The sequence below is a fragment of the Elgaria multicarinata genome, chromosome 11 (assembly GCF_023053635.1).
Source record: "Elgaria multicarinata webbii isolate HBS135686 ecotype San Diego chromosome 11, rElgMul1.1.pri, whole genome shotgun sequence".
Taxonomy (NCBI): domain Eukaryota; kingdom Metazoa; phylum Chordata; class Lepidosauria; order Squamata; family Anguidae; genus Elgaria; species Elgaria multicarinata.
This window is the reverse complement of record NC_086181.1, coordinates 35,729,657-35,749,534: the sequence shown is the minus strand read 5'-3', so window position 1 is coordinate 35,749,534 and position 19,878 is coordinate 35,729,657. Positions and strand designations below refer to the sequence as shown.

General features: G+C 43.3%; 1 protein-coding gene across 1 annotated transcript; it reads left to right on the top strand.

Annotated features, from left to right (window-relative positions):
- The first annotated feature begins 9,242 nt into the window (after nt 1-9,242).
- On the top strand, nt 9,243-19,570 carry LOC134405699 (vomeronasal type-2 receptor 26-like). Its single transcript, XM_063136943.1, has 5 exons — nt 9,243-9,488; nt 10,328-11,182; nt 12,585-12,812; nt 17,900-18,050; nt 18,660-19,570. Exons 1-5 carry the CDS (start codon nt 9,243-9,245, stop codon nt 19,568-19,570), a joined length of 2,391 nt encoding a protein of 796 aa, XP_062993013.1.
- The last annotated feature ends 308 nt before the right edge of the window (nt 19,571-19,878 follow it).

The following is a 19,878-nucleotide window of genomic DNA, read 5'->3' as shown; positions in this document are numbered from 1 at the left end:
CATAGTTCACTGTAAATTTTGCTTTTAAAAAAATCTATTTTAAAAGTGTTTTATTCTGTTTTTATATTAATTTATCTTGTACAGCGCTCCCAAAAAATTCAATTGGTGGCAGTATATAAATAACGTAAATAAATAAATACATGGGTGAGAAAGCTGGCCATATGAAAAAGAGTTCAGGGCTCCTGGATCTTTAACCATTGTGATGAAGAGGGAATGCTGCATGCATACAAATTAGGGCTGTGCACACACACCCCAATTCGCTTCGCATCAATTTGGACTCAGTCCACCTCGCCTTGGATCCAAATCTGAATTAAGATTTGGATCACAGAATCATTCTTTTCTTCAATTTCCCATAGACTTGCATTGGGAAAAATAAACATCTATAAAAAAAAAATATTTTTTAACATAGAAATATGAAAGTTGGTGACCTTACTGATGCCCTGGATGAAATTGGTGCCTGCCACGACACAGGCTCTGAACACCAGACCTCACGTCTGCCACCACTTATTATGGGGCAGCACAGGCTCTGAACAACAGACCCGGCCGAGGCTACTCCCTGCTCAAGCCAAGCACCACCACTTGATACGCCTGAGGCAAGGGATAAAGCCCACCTTCCCCCAAACTATGTGGAGAAAGGGGTTTAAAATGGAGAAGGATTTAATATATATATAATAATGCGCTGAGAGTTATATCTGTTGAGGTGAATTATTGTCAGAGTGGGTGCTGAATGATGTAAACTTAAGACGATAAATGCCAAACAGACACGTGGGATTTTCGTGGTAGTTTTTAAAATAAACAATCAAAATTTATTTTTAAAAGTTCATAAGCTTTGTTTCAAATAACAACATTTAAAAACCTTTTTGAAACCTTCCATACAATCCTGTCACCCTCACATTCGCGCTTTCCTTTCACTCACACAATCACTCTTGAACTTTCTTTATTATCAGTATTGAATTATATACTTCCACTACGTGCACACCACACTCTAAAGACACCACTCACTACACTGACTCTCAAATTTCCCAGAACTTAAGTACTATAAATACAGAGAGCACTACAGACTCTAAGAGTCCCTAACAAGTCTCCCTGGAAAGAACAGAACAGAACAAGAACAAGAACCCACAATCCCCTCAGTCATTCCCTTATATATCACTCCTCCCCCCTCCCAAGACATTCTAACTCTGCCCACTCAGGCCAACATTCTACAAACCACAGACTTACAAACTGCAGGCATACCTTTGGGAATTGACTTGTGGGGTGTAATGCCACAGTGCCAATTTCAGATACATCTGTCCAGTGGAATTTCTACAATCCACTGCTAAAAATGCAATTTTTCCAGAAACAGAGCAACCACTCAAAGCAAAGCTCAATGTAAGGTCTGTAATGAAGTTGGCACTATTCCTTCCCTCATCTCTCTATGTTTTTGGAGTGCAAATCTCCCCTACTTGAGTCTTCTTTGGTGTGTTCTGAAGCTAATACATCCCTGAGACTGTACCCATTCAGACAAGAAACAGGGAAAGCTGCCTGCCTGCAATACACACATTACCTGGCTGGGAGCCATATGCCTCAGAAATTGAGTCAAACCAGCCCTACAAGGCAGGACCATGCAGTAATATTGGGGAAGTGCACAGGCAGGCAGGTGGTAGCTAGCAGGTAGCTATGCGGGCATGAGTAAGTGAGCCAAGGATTGTCTCGATTCAAAGCCAGAAACACACACCAGGCAGCGAGGAAGCTATGTGGGTGGGCACAGAGATCCCAACAGAAAGCAAACAACAGCCCTGTGAGGCAGGCACAGAGGAGGAGAGGCAGCAGTCAGCTATGCCCATGAAGCACTGGGAGCAAGTATGCCTTAGGCTTGTGGGGTTGACCCACCCAGCCCATCTACATCTCCCAGGCACCAGGAGGTCAGAGAGACAGGATGGCCCAGAGAGGCTGGCAGAAAGCAAACAAACCGGTCCTGAATGGTTCAGAATATAGTCAGTTAGAGATTATTATTATTATTATTATTATTATTATTATTATTATTATTATTATTTATTTATTTATTTATTTATATAGCACCATCAGTGTACATGGTGCTGTACAGAGTAAAACAGTAAATAGCAAGACCCTGCCGCATAGGCTTACAATCTAATAAAATCATAGTAAAACAATAAGGAGGGGAAGAGAATGCAAACAGGTACAGGGTAGGGTAAACAGGCACAGGGTAGGGTAAAACTAACAGTAGAAAGTAACAGTAGAAGTCTGCACAACATCAAGTTTTAAAAGCTTTAGGAAAAAGAAAAGTTTTTAGTTGAGCTTTAAAAGCTGCGGTTGAACTTGTAGTTCTCAAATGTTCTGGAAGAGCGTTCCAGGCGTAAGGGGCAGCAGAAGAGAATGGACGAAGCCGAGCAAGGGAAGTAGAGGCCCTTGGGCAGGCGAGAAACATGGCATCAGAGGAGCGAAGAGCACGAGCGGGGCAATAGTGTGAGATGAGAGAGGAGAGATAGGAAGGAGCTAGACCGTGAAAAGCTTTGAAGATTAACAGGAGAAGTTTATATTGGATTCTGAAGTGAATTGGAAGCCAATGAAGAGATTTCAGAAGCGGAGTAACATGGTCAGAGCGGCGAGCCAAGAAGATGCTTTGGCATCCCCTTAATAGGAGGCTAGGAGGAAGATAGTTTCAGGGTCCTTCAGAGTTAACTTACTCCCTGGTAAGCACAAATAATAATAATAATAATAATAATAATAATAATAATAATAATAATAATAATAATAATAGCCGCCTGCCTGTTTCTAATAGGAAAAAGGGATTGCAAAGCATCTCCTTAATCCCCTGTCTTGCTGAGACTCTCATTGTCTTCTACTTTGTGTGTGTGTGTGTGTCTGCTGTGTGTTGTGCACAAGCAGTATACAATAAAGCACACATTTATAAGAATTCCATCAAAATACAAGGGTTGAACCCATCTGCTTCAAAGTTGGAATGGCTTGAAGCCCTACTGAAGCCCTATTATGGTGCTAATTTTTATGCCTGTATCTGTAATTTCATTTCGTTTTGGGGAAACGTGGTTACTTCTCAAGGTGCTAGACCCCAATGAGGTTTGAGTTGGAACTTTAAAAATCCTCCCAAAAAAACAAGGGATGAACCAATATGCTTCAATCTTGGCATGCCTAAAGCCCTACTTATGTCATGCCCCTACTTGAGGAGTGCTCCTTAGAGAAGAAGCTGAAGCCCCAGACCAAAGACCACCATCAGATCCACAGGAGCCAGAGCCCTCATGGGAGGTAGTTGCAGGACCATCGCTGCCAGGAGAAAGGGACTCTGCCTCTGAGGCAGAGGCTGAACACCCCTCTGACCCCCGGGGAGCGACGTCGCCTCAAGCGACAGGCTAGTAAGACTCATGTGTGACAGAGTACTTGCCTGCAGAAAAGGTCTCTTCAGTAGGGCTCTGAAAGGAGAACTTTGATTACTGCAGCTGAGCTCTGGGTGGGGTCCAACAGGCTTTGGGCTTAAAAGCCGGCATTTGGAATCAGCCAGTTTTGGAACAACTTTGGTCCATCCTGCCTTGGACCGTGCTTCCTGATACCCGGTTTACTGACCTTTTGGACTGCCTATCAACTCTTCCTCTGGACTGTGTAATGTACTGATCTTTACCTGTTTCTGTGGCTACTCTAGTTTTTGCCTGACCCTCTTGACTGATTGACTGCATGTGCTCTGATCTCGGCCTGGATTGATTGTCCCTCTGTATATACCTGATCTGCACGTAGAGCATCCTACAGCCTAAGCAGGACAACATAGGACCTATCATGGTGCTACGTTTCCTCTCTTTATCTTTAAAAATGACAGTGTATTTGCAAAAACTTAAATTTAAAACATCAATTTTTAAAAAAATCCTCAAAATCAGTGGTTGAACTGAGATGCTTCACGCTTTGTAGAGATGAAGCACTACTGAAGCCCTATCGTGCCAATTTTTGATGTCTGTCTGCGCTTGGGAAAGTGTCCAAATCAATCTGAATCCATCCAAAATGATTCAGAAGATGCTGATCCACTTTGGACTGATGTGGACATGTTTTATTGCTCTTCAGATCTATTTCAAAACAATCCGAATCATCCTAATTCACCTCGGATTCAGGATTTGGACCCGAAGCAATGCACAGCCCTAATACAAATGATACCCGTGGAAATTCCCTTTTCAACACAACTGTTAAGGATACAGAAGTCCTGTCCTCCTTTTCATATGGTCACCCTAAGTGAGATGCTTTTTCCTGAGCCATTGCTAGTTAGAATAAACAATCCTGGGCTCTCTGTTCTCTAGAAAAGTTAGTCCATAGTCAACAAGGATAGCAATATAAAGTGGACTTTTCTTTCCTCCCACTGGTCAGGTCCGAATTCCTCTATTAGGCCAACTATCCAGATTGGAACTGAGCAGATTGGAACAACAATGATTTGCCATATAATTAACATTTTTTTAAAAAAAGGAAATTACTGTGATCAGCACTGCAATTTTTGAAAACCCCTTTGGCAAACAAAAGCCATGTGTGAAATCAATTCCAGACATGACCATTTTAAGTTTGATGTGTTTATTTGGTGCACAGTGTATAAAGACTTCATCCCAAACAACATGCACTACCCTCGCCTGGAATGTCAGTTTAATATTGTGTCCACTTGAGTTTTGATACATTTTCTGTTACACAAAGAGGCCCATGCCTCGATTGGTGCATAGGTGAAAGCTCTTCATCCTTCTGTAGTAAAGTGGACTGTAACTCTTACCAGGACAAAGGCTAGTTGGGTGAGTGAATAGGTGGCCATGGAGATCTGCAGCCGGGAGTTCGGGCAAGACTTTTTAGCACTCACTTTGATTTTGCTGCTGCTAAATGATTCTTCTAGCAAGAGTCTGAACTCCACCATCTGTAGATGGCAGACAAATACTCAAAGTCATTCAAATAGTCAGGCAGATAAGATTACCATTGGTGAATTTGTATCTCTTGTACTTCCTAAGGTGATTCCACCTGGTTTTGTTGAAAAACCAGTTTCTCCCAAAGATGGCTTGTAAGTAGTTCTTTTTTTCCCTTTTTCTTTTTAAATGCTCCACTGCGCCAAATGATCATTGTCAGCTCAACAAAATAAGTGATTTCCTCTTCCTTCACTCCCTCATTTTTGTTTTTGTCATGCTGATATAGATTCAGTCTAATTTCCTTTATACTGCTTTTAGCTGTTAGGAAACAGGGCACTGCCAGATAACCCACCCGCTGAATTCAAGCAAATAATGTCTGCATTGCATATGCATGAATTGATAAGCTATGTGTTTTGCACTGGGCAGTGGAGTTTCATGTTTGAATTCAAGTGGTCTGTTTTCTTCCCATTTACACATCGTACACATTGAGTGACACACTTTGCACAGTTCAATTGCTCTGTGGTTCCATGGCTTTAAACAGTCTGTATTCAGTGAGTGTTAGCAAATATTGGGCCAGAAGACAGGTTTTGACATGATTCCTTTTAAATATGGATTTTCGTGGAATCGGATTAGCTCCTCCTGGGGCAGATGGTAGCCAGTAATGTGATGCATAGATGGAAAAAAACCCACTTCCATACATACATAATTGAGTTGGTTCAATATGACGGGCTTGAGGCACTCAGCAAAAAATTTAAAATCAGTCAGGCTCCGTGTACTTTCACCCTTCCAAACGTAGCAGTGTGGTTTCAATGTGAAATCCTGGAGAGCAGCTGTGAGTCAACATATAAACAATGGGCTCATCAGCACCGTGCAGGATATTGCACTATAAAAGTGATATGTAAAAGGCAGGAGCCACACCAAGCAGTACATAGTGGTATGAAAGTAGTATATGGTATGTGTCAATGGCTCCCAACAGTTGTCAGTGCACTTCAATACCACTCTAAAGCAGTAGTGTGGCTCCTGCCTTTTATATACCACTTTCATACTGCAATGTGCTGCATGGTGTAGATGAGGCCAATATTGAGCTCAATAGACCAATACTCTGAGTTCGCGTAAGGAAGCTTCCTGTGTGCAAGGTGTTACAAACACAAAGACGCCAAGCTGATTTCATCCCTATCCATCTAAACACCCACGAGCATGTCACTTCACAAAGTACAGAGTTTTCTGCACGGCGGTGGGTGGGTGGGCAGTCTTACAGGTGGGGAAGAAATTGTTGCCAATTTCTTGTATTGTTCTTGTAATTATAAAGAGCAAGAGGGGAAGAGAGAAAGAGGAAAGGAGGTGGTTAAAGTGTGAGAGGGGTAAAGGAAAAAAAGACCGGTGGAAAGAAGGTGAGTCCCAAGGAGAGACAGGAGAGCAGCAGAAGGAGAGAGGGAAAGAAATGTTCCCCCATGGTTTGCTCAACCCTTAGGTAGAAAAAAGGGCAGGAAGAACGGTTCAATCTGCCATCCACCATGCGGGTTGTGTTCTAGCCTCTTCTTTCTTTGTATTCCATGCTTCTTTGGAAAACTTTGAAATAACAATATATCTTCACAACAACCCAAGAGGTAACATTTTACACAAGCACTCTTAGGCCTAAAATACACCTGCCATTTATCCCGGGGTGGACTCAAGGTCATTGCTGTGGGTCCAAATGAGGCACAGCTGATCTTGGAGTGAACCGAGAATGACCACTCGGTTCTTCCATGATATCTTGGATTGCTTTTGTCCTGGTTTTTTTCTGGTCCTGGGACAATCCCAAGGTTCACAGGCGGTGTGGCTCTGCCTCCTGGTGTCCTCCCTCTTCCGCATGAGTAGTGGGGCTCAGGAAACGGGCAAGGAGTCCATGGGCATCAGGTGTGAGGGGGAGAGCATTTTTGCCATCTTTGTCAGGGCTCTCAGTGCTTTCCAGCACCAAGTTTGGTGTGTGTGTGTTTTTTAAATGTACCTTCACGCAGGATCATTCCAGTGCGGTTGTGCAAATGCCTCTGCTTGTAAAAAATCAATTGCACCCCAGAATGGCTCTGCTTTACTTCTGGGAAAACTCACTGGTGTCTGACCCCTGAGGAATGATCCTGGAAGCGGAAAACCGAGTGATCATCCCTCTGTACTCCTGGAAGACCTCCAGGTGTACATTAGAATCATAGAATAGCAGAGTTGGAAGGGACCTACAAGCCCATCAAGTCCAACCCCCTGCTCAATGCAGGAATCCACCCGAAAGCATCCCTGACAGATGGTTGTCCAGCTGCCTCTTGAAGGCCTCTAGTGTGGGAGAGCCCACAACCTCCCTAGGTCACTGATTCCATTGTCGTACTGATCTAACAGTCAGGAAGTTTTTCCTGATGTCCAGCTGGAATCTGGCTTCCTTTAACTTGAGCATGTTATTCCGTGTTCTGCACTCTGGGAGGATTGAGAAGACATCCTGGCCCTCCTCTGTGTGACAACCTTTTAAGTATTTGAAGAGTGCTATCATGTCTCCCCTCAATCTTCTCTTCTCCAGGCTACAAATGAACAGGGGTTTGGAGAACTTAGGTTTTTCATATCCAAACCAAACATGGGAGCCACTTCATCCTACTGGCTGTGCTATTTAAATTGCCTAAGACGGTTATCCTTGTATCATCAGTAAGGCTAACCTAGGGTGACCATATGAAAAGGAGGACAGGGCTCCTCTATCTTTAATAGTTGTATTGAAAAGGGAATTTCAGCAGGTGTCATTTGCATATATGAAGAACCTGGTGAAATTTCTTCCAACACCACTGTTAAAGCTTCAGGTGCCCTGGCGTCTTTTAAATCTGGTCACCCTAGTATATTTCCTGCAGCTTTAACTATGGTGATGAAGAGGGAATTTCACCAGGTTCTTCATATATACCAATGACATCTGCTGAAATTCCCTTTTCAATACAACTGTTAAAGATACAGGAGCACTGTCCTCCTTTTCATATGGTCACCCTAGCTAAGTAGTGTTATTATTATTATTATTATTATTATTATTATTATTATTATTATTATTATATTTATTTGTATCCCGCCTTTTGCCCAATGCTGGGCCTCAAGGCGGCCTTACAAAGTTTAAAATATACATGGGGGGGGGGGAGGGAAACAAAACCATAAACAATTAAAAAATACACAACAAAATTATAAAACATTAACATAGATGGAGGGCTGGATTATTCTCCAAAGGCCTGCTTGAACAAAAAAGTTTTAGCCTGCTTCCGAAAGCCCATCAAGGAGGGAGCCAGCCTAGCTTCCCCAGGAAGAGAGTTCCAGAGCACCGGAGCAGCCAACGAGAAGGCCTTCTCCCATGTTCCCACCAAGCGTGACTGCGAAGAAGGTGGGACTGAAAGAAGGGCTTCTCCAGAAGATCTCAAAGCACGGGCAGGCTCATAAGGGAGAATACGTTCTTTCAAATAACCTGGACCCGAACCATATAGACCTTTATAGGTCATAACCAGCACTTTGAATTGTGCCCGGAAACAGACTTGAAGCCAGTGGAGCTGCTTTAACAGGGGAGTTGTCTGCTCCCTGTAACCAGCCCCGGTCAACAATCTGGCTGCAGCTCTTTGAACCAGCTGGAGTTTCCGAACACTCTTCAAAGGCAGCCCCACGTAGAGCGCGTTACAGTAATCCAATCGGGATGTAACTAAGGCATGTGTCACCGTGGCCAGGTCTGACGTCTCTAGGAACGGGTGCAGCTGGCGCACTAGCTTTAACTGTGCAAATGAACTCCTGGCCACCGCCGAAACCTGGGTATCCAGGCTCAGGGCTGAATCCAGAAGCACACCCAAGCTGCGGACCTGCGTCTTCAGGGGGAGTGTAACGCCATCCAACACAAGCTGAATCCCTATTCCCTGATCTGCCTTTCGACTGACCAGGAGCACCTCTGTCTTATCTGGATTGAGCTTCAATTTGTTCGCCCTCATCCAATCCATTACTGCCAACAAACAGCGGTTTAGCACAGAAACTGCTTCCTTGGAATTGGGTGGAAAGGAGTAGTAGAGTTGGGTGTCATCAGTGTTGGTTTATTTAAATCATTAATTATTGCAGCAACATCTCATTTACTTAGATCAGGGATGGGCAACTTATGGACTTCTAATTGCTTGGCCCTAAAACTCCCATGATCACTTACAATTGAATAGGGCTGATCAGAGTGGTATATTTTGGCCCACGTTTGGATGACCAGTAGTTGCCCACCCTCATCACAGATGGATACATCATAATGTAAGCTGTAACACACTTGATTCTGTGATGTAAGGATCGAAGTCTACATGCAAATCTTATTTCAGGATGATCCCTAAAAACTACCAGCATGTCCTTGCTTTTGTTTTTGCCATGGGTGAGATCAATAAAGATGCCAAGTTATTACCCAACATCACACTGGGAGCCAAAATCTATGACAATGTTTTCAATGCAATAAGGACTTACTGGACCACTCTAGATCTGCTATTCAGAGGACTGAGAAATCCTTCTACCTACAAATGTAACAGGAGAGAGGAACCCATGGCTGCTTTTGGTGGGCTCAACTCCCAAACGTCCATCCAGATGGCCAACATCTTAAATATGTTCAAGATTCCACAGGTATGTGTATAGAGCAGAGGAAGGCTAACTTTGTGGGCTTGAGGCTCATTTGAATTTCTGAAGAGGTATTGAGGCTACCAACCTAATGTTGGTGTTCTCAACAACGGGGGGGGGGGCAAAAAGAAAGAAAGAAAAATGACACCTTCAGATATCTTGAAGTCTGGGAAATGGGAGTTGATTAAATGTGGGACCTTTGGAATGCAAGGCATGTAATAATTCATTTAATGAATGAACTCATGCTCACACAGGCCAGCAGACACACACAAAGGTGCACTCACTCACCTACACTCTTGTGGCACAGAGGAAGCAAGTGTTAATTGGGGTTGGAAGCCACTGAAACTAGGCACCTTCTACACACAAAGAACTTTCTCTTCTTCATAAGTGCAATCACACAGGTGGACTCTAGATTTCCTCAGCAAATGCTAGTGAACTTGTTTAAACCATGGGTATGTGTTTAAACCAGGGTTAGTATTGGTTCACACAACATGCTAACACATACATAACCTAGCAAGCTAAGCCATAATGTTTAGCTCAAAAATGCTTAACCACTGTGGCTTAGCATGTCATCTGAACAGGGTCAATGAAGGGGATGGATCTCTAAGATGGTAAAGCTTTGTGACAAGTCAGAATTCACAAAAGAAGTGGTTTGTACATCACCACTCCCACACACAGGAAAAATGTTGATTTATCAAAACGGCCAAATTAGTTGACTGAGCTTCTAAAATCCAGCATATTCCATTCGGATGTGCAGTGTCACTTTCCATTGAAGAAAAAAAAGAATACCATTCACTCACTCATCCATTCATTCAATCAATCAGATATGGTATCTTTCCCACTAGCTCAGCTATGGCTCCTTTGATCCAGTGTTGAGTGACAAAATTCAGTTCCCTTCTTTCTACCGGATGGTCCCAAATGAAGAAATTCAGTATGTCGGGATTGCTGGGCTGCTCAAACATTTTGGATGGAATTGGATTGGCCTCCTTGTCTCAGAGGATGACAGCGGAGAAACTTTCCTTCGGACCCTCAGACCAAGGCTCCTGCAGAACACTATCTGCATTGCTTGGACTCAAGTGATCCCAACAGTGACATCATTTTTACCAAATAAGATACTCCAAGAAAAATTGTTGCCGATTAGTAATACCCTCTTTTTGAGTGACATCAATGTGATCCTTGTGTATGGGGATGGTCAGTCTGTGGAGGGGTTTCGAATGGTTTTGTACTCAGCTGAATTCTTTTATAAGCGCCCATTGGAAAGGGTATGGATCATAACTGCTCAATGGGATTTCACTGCTGTATCCAGTGGGGCAATGCTCACCACAAGGACTTTCAACGGCACCTTGTCATTTACATTCCATACAAATCTGGTGCCAGGATTTCAGGACTTTCTTGAGAGCATCAATCCGTTTCAGTCAACGATTTATTTCATCCAGCAGTTCTGGATTAGTGCGTTTCTCTGTTCACTCCCACAATATAAACTTTATGTGCCAAACAAGGAAAGCTGCACTGGGGAGGAGAAGCTGGGAAGACTCCCTGGACCTCAGTTTGAAATGGTGATGTCCGGCCGGAGTTACAGTATCTACAATGCTGTTTATGCTGTAGCACATGCTCTCCATGCCATGGATTCATCGAGAGCCCTGAAGAAAGCAAGGGGAGAGGGGGAGAAATGGAGCTTCCTGAAAGTTCAGCCATGGCAGGTAGCTGAAGCTATCAAACATAATCATACAACCTAAAATAATGTAGAACCATTAAAAACAAGGGGAGAAACCAAAAGGCTATTTAAAAATCAAGGGGACTGTCCAATTCTAGGCTCCTTTGAATGAAAATGTAATGATTATCTAAAACCGTTTAAATCCAGCTTCAGGTTTGGTTCAGCCTTCGTCACCATAATAAAAGGGTTGGAAAGAGGTAATGGGAGTGTAACCTTCTCAATGGCTTATTATACAATCAACCATGGTATCCTTCTGAACGAATTCTGTGAGCTGGGAGTTGAACCGTGGTGAAATATGGTCCAGAAAGTTGTTGCAGGGTCACTTCCAAAAGGTTGTCCAGGTTGCGTTCTCCTTGTACACTTGAAACTTGCTGTAGATCATCCCATGGGTAACTATCTTGTCCCCCATGCATTTTAATATCTATGGGAAGGGATTTGGAGATCAGAACCATTAGTATGTGGAGGACATGCACCTCTACGTCTCTTAGCATGCTATGTGAGCTGTGTCTTAGAATGGCTTATGAACCAATAATAACCCTGGTGGTTACATAAAAATGCTTTAAACACATTCACTAGTGTTTGCTGCAAAAGTACTAGCAGCCTGACCATGGATTAGTGTATTTTCTGCACAGGCCCAATTCCATGAAAGTCAGGTGAAGCCGTGGAAGTTCTTGGATTAAGTAATGGACTGAATGAGGATTAACAAACTAAAGCTAGATCCCAATGAGACAGAAGTGCTGTAGGTAAGTGGGCTTGGTGTCCAGACATAGGTATGCCTAAGGGATCCAGGCACACCTTGATGTCAAAAGCAATAAGTGCTGAATTGAGGGGGTCATTGAGTAGGGATCCAAACATTGGGGGGAACAACCCTCTGCCTGCTCTGCTGCCACACCTAAAAACTGTTACCTCCAGGAGAGCACCATTGCTCCTGGCAGCAGGAGCAAAAATGTAATCGCTCTGCTGGGAGCCTCTGTCACGGCAGCCATGATCCAAAGAGGCCAGGATGAGGGTCCCCGAAGGCTAATATTGCCTGATCAGCCCCTCCTTTGGTGAGTGACACCACAAGGCCCCACCAATGTTAGGGCTTAAGGAGGGCCTCCTCATCCCCTCCCCCCTCCCCTACAATGGCCCTCCCATGGTCAAGTAACCCAAATGCAGGCTAGAAACATTAATTTTACTGTTGATCTTCCTTCTGCCTTTGGATAGACGTTAAAAAAAAAAGTGGTGTATCTGCAAAGTACATCATCTTGTGGATTTATGCAGTACTGATACATTGACAAATGGTACTCAGGACACAATTTGGCAAAATTTCAAAGACAGAATGCTCACCCTTTCCCAAAGATTGGCCTTAATTTGTATTTTTGTTTGTTTATTTTCTTGCAATCTAGCTTCACTCTTTCCTCAGGAACATCAGATTTAACAATAGTGCAAACGAAGAAATATCTTTCAATGAGAAATGGCAGCTTGCAAGTGGATTTGATATCATCAACCTGGTCACATTTCCCAACCAATCCTTCCAGAGAGTCCGGGTTGGAGAGATGGACCCTCAAGTTCCTGCAGGCAGAGAGCTCAAAATCAATGCAAGTGCTGTTACATGGAACCCCAAGTTTAAGCAGGTGGGTGTTACTTTCATACCTCTTCCTCCTCTTCCATCATCATCATCATCATCAATCAGCATAGCCTGTATAATGTTCAAATATGTCAGAGATGCCTATTTCTCAAAGTATGCTTGTTATTCTCTCCCCTCACCCTGGGTAATGCACACACACACACACACACACACACACACAAACCCAATAATGTGATTTATTAAGTTCAAAATTATCTGGAGCATAATTACTTTTTATGTGTGGATGAAAAGACAGAATGGAATGTGAGCTCATGTCTTCTTTGGGCTCCTCTAAGTGAGTGATTTATTACACGCTCATGATTGGACACTCAGGGATGTTTGAGGGTCAATTCCACAATGTCATCAACCATCAGGATGTCTCCCGAACTATTCCCTGAAAATCACGCTATGAAAAGAACCACATTTAATGTGATAATAGCCAAAAGAAGTGGGATCATCCACCACTAGATGGTGCTGTCTCAATGGAACTGAATGGAGGGGTAATATTCAAACCACATGGTTACCCTCTGCACCCATGTAGTGCAGCCCATAACAATCGTGCAAAAGAAGCAGGAAGCACAAAGCCAAGGGTAAGCAATGCAATTTGTCTTTAATGTTGAGGTCTTCTCAATCTGACTTGTTAGGATTAGGAACGGATGAATCTATCTATTTCATTTCCTGCAATACTAACACTTTCTCAGGCATTTTGTGCACATATTTGACACAAATTTCCCCACTATGACTTTTTGTATGCTGTTTTCATGAATGTATACATTTCTGTACATACTGTTTTGATTGGAGGACTACAACACAAAATTTGGAGCAGAGTGAAAAATAAAGGATAATTGTATCCCCATTTGCAGATTAGTTTGCAAAGTGGGTATTAGGTCCATTCATATTAAAATGCTTGTGAAGCTCAAATCATTTTTTGAAGCAGCTAAATTGTAGGTATTTGGATCTCAGATATATAGGAATGTGATGCTTTCTAGGTGCTTCAGAATGCATAATTCAAATGTTTCACATTATTTCCTTTCCCCGTCACACACACACCTTAAATGATGCTCAATAGTGCAGAGCCAAAGTCACACATACGCTGTTATCAAGTGGATATGTTTTTTATTTATTTACAATATTTATATACCGTTCCATATCTAAAAAAGATTCTGGAGTGGTGAAAATATTAAATAAAAAACAGTAAAAAGATTTTTAAAAGATGAAAACAGCATATTAAAATTGTTTATTTCAAAACAGAATACCAATAAAAATGGTGGCTGGTCAGTTATGGAAAAGAGCTGTTTTCAGGAGGCACTAGAAGCAGCAGTGTTGGTGCCTGCCTGAACCCTAGAGGCATGGAATTCCAAAGAAAAGGGGCCACCACACTGAAGGCTCTTCTGCTGGTGAACTCCAACTGGGCCGTAGATCCATGTGGAACCAACAGAAGCATGCTCTCTAATGACCTCAATGACCAGGCGGGTTGGGAAGGAAGAACACACTCTCTCAAGTATCCTGGTCCCAAGTTGTTTAGGGCTTTGATGCTAATAAAAAGAACCCTTAAACTTGGCCCAATAGCAGATAGGCAGCCAGTGCAGTTCCCTCAGCAAAGGAGTTATTTTAATAGTTATTAAAATATTTATAACTCATCTTATGGCCCCAACACCCTCATGACTATTAGTTGGATCCCTAATCTACTTCCCATAGGTTCACCCAGCTATGATTAATAGTACCCAACGCTCTTGCATGGAATAGATAACATCTGTATGCACTTAGAAGGGAAGAAACTCAACACTCTGATGTACAATCAAACAATTCACATTTTATATGAAGGCAATATACATTCATGGACTTGGCCTTCTGTACACTCAAGGAAGAACATGCTATTTGGGATTCAGAGGCACAAACAATGGAATAAACTGCATCACTGGGATAATGAACTGTAATGATGGAGTGGACAATATGCAACTCAGAAGTGGTGGTATGGGAGATAAATCAAGAAGCTTTGGAATCAGAGTGATGATTCAACTTCAGAGATAAAAGTCATGAGATTAGATCTTACAAAGCCATCACCAACAGTTGAGGTTCGCTTGGGTTTTGTGGGCATACTCTTCTTGCCATGGGAATGGCGACTCCTTTTCATCTATAGTATTGCCATTATCACCACCTTTCAATTACCCGAGACTGACCGGATGAACAAGCAAAGTAGTGCTTGTAAACTCACCTGACTTCTCCTTCAAGTTGGCTGTGAGAATTGGGTCCAGTAAATCCAGTCCTCACCACACCTGAAACACATGGTCTTCGATGTCTATATACTAATGCCCTGATTATGGGAAACAAACAGAATGAACTTGAATTTTTATTACATGAAGGCAAATACGACCTGATAGGTATAACTGAAACTTGGTGGGATGACTCCCATGACTGGAATATAGCAATTGAAAGATATAACTTCTTCAAAAAGAACAGAAGAAATAGAAAGGGAGGCGGAGTTGCTCTATATGTTAAAAATACCTAACCCTGCACAGAAATACAGGCGGATCAGACTTGGAGCCCCATCGAGAGCATCTGGATTAAAATAAATGGGGCAAGGAATAAAAAGAACATGATAATCAGAGTCTAGTACCGACCACCCAATCAAGGAGAAGATGAGGACAAAACTTCTGAGAAACAAATTGCCAATGTTTCAAGGAAGTGTGATGTAGTAGTGATGGGGGACTTCAATTACCCTGATATCTGTTGGGAGACAAATTCTGCCAAAAGTGGCCCTTCCAAGAAATTCCTGACATGTGTGGGTGATAACTTTCTCCTACAAAAAGTGGTGGAAGGAACTAGAGGATCGGCAATCCTTGACTTGATATTGACCAATAGGGATGACTTAGTGGATAAAGTGGCAGTTACGGGAACTCTGGGGGAAAGTGACTACGTCATACTTGAATTCCTGATTATAAAGGAGACAAAAGCGGAGTGTAGCCATACACGTTCTCTGGATTTTAGGAAAGCTGATTTTAATAAACTCAGAACTATGATAAGTAAGGTCCCGTGGCAAGTGAGACAAATGAGAAAAGGAGTGCAGGATGGGTGGGAGTATTTAAAAAAGGAAATTTTAAGGGCACAGTTGCAAACAATTCCAACAAGGTGAAAAGATAGAAGACAACAGAGGAAACCAGTGTGGCTCCACAAAAAGCTTAGAGATGACCTGAAAACACAAGAGGATACATATAGGAAGTGGAAGGAAGGCCAGGCTACAAAAGAAGAGTACAGACAGGTGGCGCAGAAGTGCCAAAATGGTGTCAGGAACGCTAAAACTGAGAATGAGCTGAGATTAGTGAGGGATGCTAAAAGCACTAAAAAGGCTTTCTTTAGATACGCGAGTAGTAAAAGACAGAGGAGAGAAATGGTGGTTCAACTGCTTAATGAAGATGGCAAATTGATAACAGATGACAAAGAAAAGGCTGAAGTGCTCAATTCCTACTTTGCCTCGGTCTTCTCCCAAAAGTGGGTCTATGACCCACCCACCCCGGAAAAAGTGATGCAGAAGTTGAGGGGTCAGGATTGCAGTTTGAGATTGAAGAAGAAATGGTCAAAGAACACCTAATTTCCTTGTATGAGTTCAAATGTCCAGGGCCCGATGAACTGCATCCTAGGGTAATGAAGGAGCTAGCGGAACAACTCTCAGAACCTTTGTCTATTATCTTTGCAAAATCATGGAAGATGGGTGAGGTGCCGGACGACTGGAGGAGGGCTAACATTGTCCCTATCTTCAAAAAGGGCAAAATGGAGGAACCTGGGAACTACAGACCAGACCATTAATAATTTGGATGAGAAGGTGCAGGGAACGCTTACCAGATTTGCAGATGACACCAAATTGGGTGGGTTAGCTAATACCCTGTAAGACAGAAACAAACTTCAAAGTGATCTTGATAGGCTGGAGTGCTGGGCTGAAAACAACAGAATGAAGTTTAATAGGGATAAATGCCAAGTTCTACATCTAGGAAATAGAAACCAAAGGCACAGATACAAGATGGGGGACACTTGGCTCAGCAATACTACAAACGAGAAGGATCTTGGAATTGTTATAGATCAAAAGCTGAATAGGAGCCAACAGTGTGATATGGCTGCAAGAAAGGCAAATGCTATTTTGGGCTGCATTAATAGAAGTATAGCTTCCAAATCAAGTGAAGTACTGGTTCCCCTCTATTCAGCCCTGGTTAGGCCTCATCTAGACTATTGCGTCCAGTTCTGGGCTCCACAATTCAAGAAGGAGGCAGACAACCTGGAGGGTGTTTAGAGGAGGGCCACCAGGATGATCAGGGGTCTGGGAACAAAGCCCTATGAAGAGAGACTTTAAGAACTGAGCATGTTTAGCCTGGAGAAGAGAAGATTGAGGGGAGACATGATAGCATTCTTCAAATACTTAAAAGGTTGTCACACAGAGGAGGGGCAGAATCTCTTCTCAATCCTCCCAGAGTGCAGGACACAGAATAACAGGCTCAAGTTAAAGGAAGCCAGATTCCAGCTGGACATCAGGAAAAACTTCCTGATTGTTAGAGCAGTACAACAATGGAATCAGTTACCAAGGGAGGTTGTGGGCTCTCCCACACTAAAGGCATTCAAGAAGCAGCTGGACAACTATCTGTCAGGGATGCTTTAGGGTGGATTCTTGCATTCAGCAGGGGGTTAGACTCGATGGCTTTGTAGGCCCCTTCCAACTCTGCTATTCTATGATTCTAAGACTCCTTCCTCCTTGCCCCCTTACCTGGCTCCGCCGTCGCTGCAGGGATGCCGGCGGTGCCAGGGAGGCCAACCCCCCTGCCCCTTACCTTTGTCCACCAAAGGCTTCAATTGAGGCCCCGGCTTGAAACTGGAATAGGCCACAGCCTTCACTTCCAGCTTTAACCGGGGCCTCAATTAAAGTAAGCCTCCCTCCTCTCTGCCCCCTTACCTGGCTACATCGCCTTTACTAAAGGGACTGCGGCGGTGGCAGTGCCAGATGAGTCCCTTTCCACCCCCACGTACCGGCCTCTGGAGCTCCGGATCGAGGTGATCCTCTTCACCTCGATCCCCAGCCCCCCCAAACCGATACGCCTCCGCCTTTTCCAGAGGCGAATCAGGCTGCCTCGCTATAACTTCTCTGACCTGAAGCGAAGCGGAGCACAGCCCTACTCACCACCACCCAAAACGAGAGAACAAGTGAGTGAGTGGCAAGAGCTAGTTTTTTACCAGTTCTCCAGCTTTGTGTTTGGGGAAGAGAGTGAGTGAAAAGGTGTGTGAGATGAATTATCACCAGGAATTATGGTAATGGATCTTTCTCAGGTGGCACATCCTTGACATCTTCAAATCTTGAGATGCTGGTCACAAAGAGTTGCAGAGTTCCAGTGCAAAAAAGGTGTAGTTGAGAATTAGAGCAGTGGGGAAACACTAGCTTAGCCAAATGTCCTTCCTTGTATTTACCATTAGATGCTGCCCAGTTCTACCTGTGTCAAGAGCTGCCACCCTGGACAGAGCATGTTGATCCAGCAGGGACAACAAATCTGTTGCTATGATTGTTCTCAGTGTGCTAAAGAAATGGTTTCAATAATAATAGGTAAGTGAAGGCATCTCGATTTACATGGAAAATGTACCAGAACTTTAAAATGTGTGTCTACCGTAATTCTGTCATTTTTACATGTGTGTGTGTGTGTGTGTGTCTGTCTGTCTGTGATTGTGTGTATTGGAATGTAAAGCCATAAATAGGTGAAGGTGAAACTGAATACTACAGCTTTGTTGTCTATGCCCAATAATGAGTTTTGTTTGTCACCATTAAAATTGGTAGTTGTCAACTAAGAACAGGGAATACTGAGACTTTTCTCATGACTTTCAGATGCAGACCAATGTGAGAAGTGCCCAGAAGATCAGTATCCAAACAAGAACCAGAATCAGTGTATTCCTAAAGACATAACTTACTTATCCTATGAGGAGCCTTTGGGGGCAGTTCTTGTTTCCTCGGCTCTTTTCCTTTCTGTAATCACAGTTGTGGTGTCGTGGAGCTTCATTCAACATCAAAATACTCCCATTGTCAAAGCCAACAACTGGAGCATCACGTGTGCCCTGCTCTGCTCTCTGCTGCTCTGCTTCCTCTGCTCCTTCTTGTTCATTGGGAGGCCTGGGATGGTCACTTGCCTTCTGAGGCAGACTGTGTTTGGCATTGTCTTCTCCATTGCAGTTTCTTGTGTGTTGGCCAAAACCATCACTGTGGTTTTGGCCTTCATGGCCACAAAGCCCAGGAACAGAATGAGAAAGTGGCTTGGGAAGAGGCTGGCAGTATCAGTCATCATTCTCCCTTCTCTTCTCCAAGCTGGCATCTGTGCAGTGTGGTTTGTAATCTCTCCCCCCTTCCCAGAGTTTGACATGCAGTCCCAGATTGGGCAGATCATAGTGCAATGCAATGAAGGCTCAGACATCATGTTCTACCTTGTCCTGGGCTACATCAGTTTTCTGGCTATCGTCAGCTTCACGGTGGCTTTCTTTGCCAGAAAGTTGCCCGATACTTTCAATGAAGCCAAGCTGATCACCTTCAGCATGTTGGTGTTCTGCAGTGTTTGGGTGTCCTTTGTGCCCACCTACCTAAGCACCAAGGGGAAATACATGGTGGCCGTGGAGATCTTCTCTATCTTGGCCTCTAGTGCTGGCTTATTAGGTTGTATCTTTCTTCCCAAATGTTACGTTATTATATTTCAACCTGAGTTAAACACTAGACAGCAGTTGGTGAGGAAAAAGAATGAACAGCTTTGAAGTGGTGAGCTCAAACCTTATTTTGTAGCCATAGACATCATTTATTTATTTATTTATTTATTGCATTTTTATACCTCCAAAGAGCCGAAGCTCACCTGCATATTGCGCTTCTGAGGCTGGGTTACTGGGTTGAATCTGTTCCCCAAATGCTATATCATTATACATTGAGAGGTAGAGCAGCTGTGAAAGAATTGAATTCTCTTGCTTGACGCTTTGAACATTTTATATTTGCTGTATTTCCCTTCCTGAAGTAACTGCTCTCAAGCATCTTCTTTGATTCCACACATATTAGTGGTGGTTGGGCTGTA

Bases quoted from the DNA above. Each gene is read 5' to 3' on its own strand.
- LOC134405699 (XM_063136943.1), top strand. From the start codon at position 9,243: ATGGGTGAGATCAATAAAGATGCCAAGTTATTACCCAACATCACACTG. The intron at 12,813-17,899 runs GTGGGTGTTACT...CGCCTTTTCCAG, and splicing joins GGAACCCCAAGTTTAAGCAG to AGGCGAATCAGGCTGCCTCG. The intron at 18,051-18,659 runs GTGAGTGAAAAG...CATGACTTTCAG, and splicing joins CTTTGTGTTTGGGGAAGAGA to ATGCAGACCAATGTGAGAAG.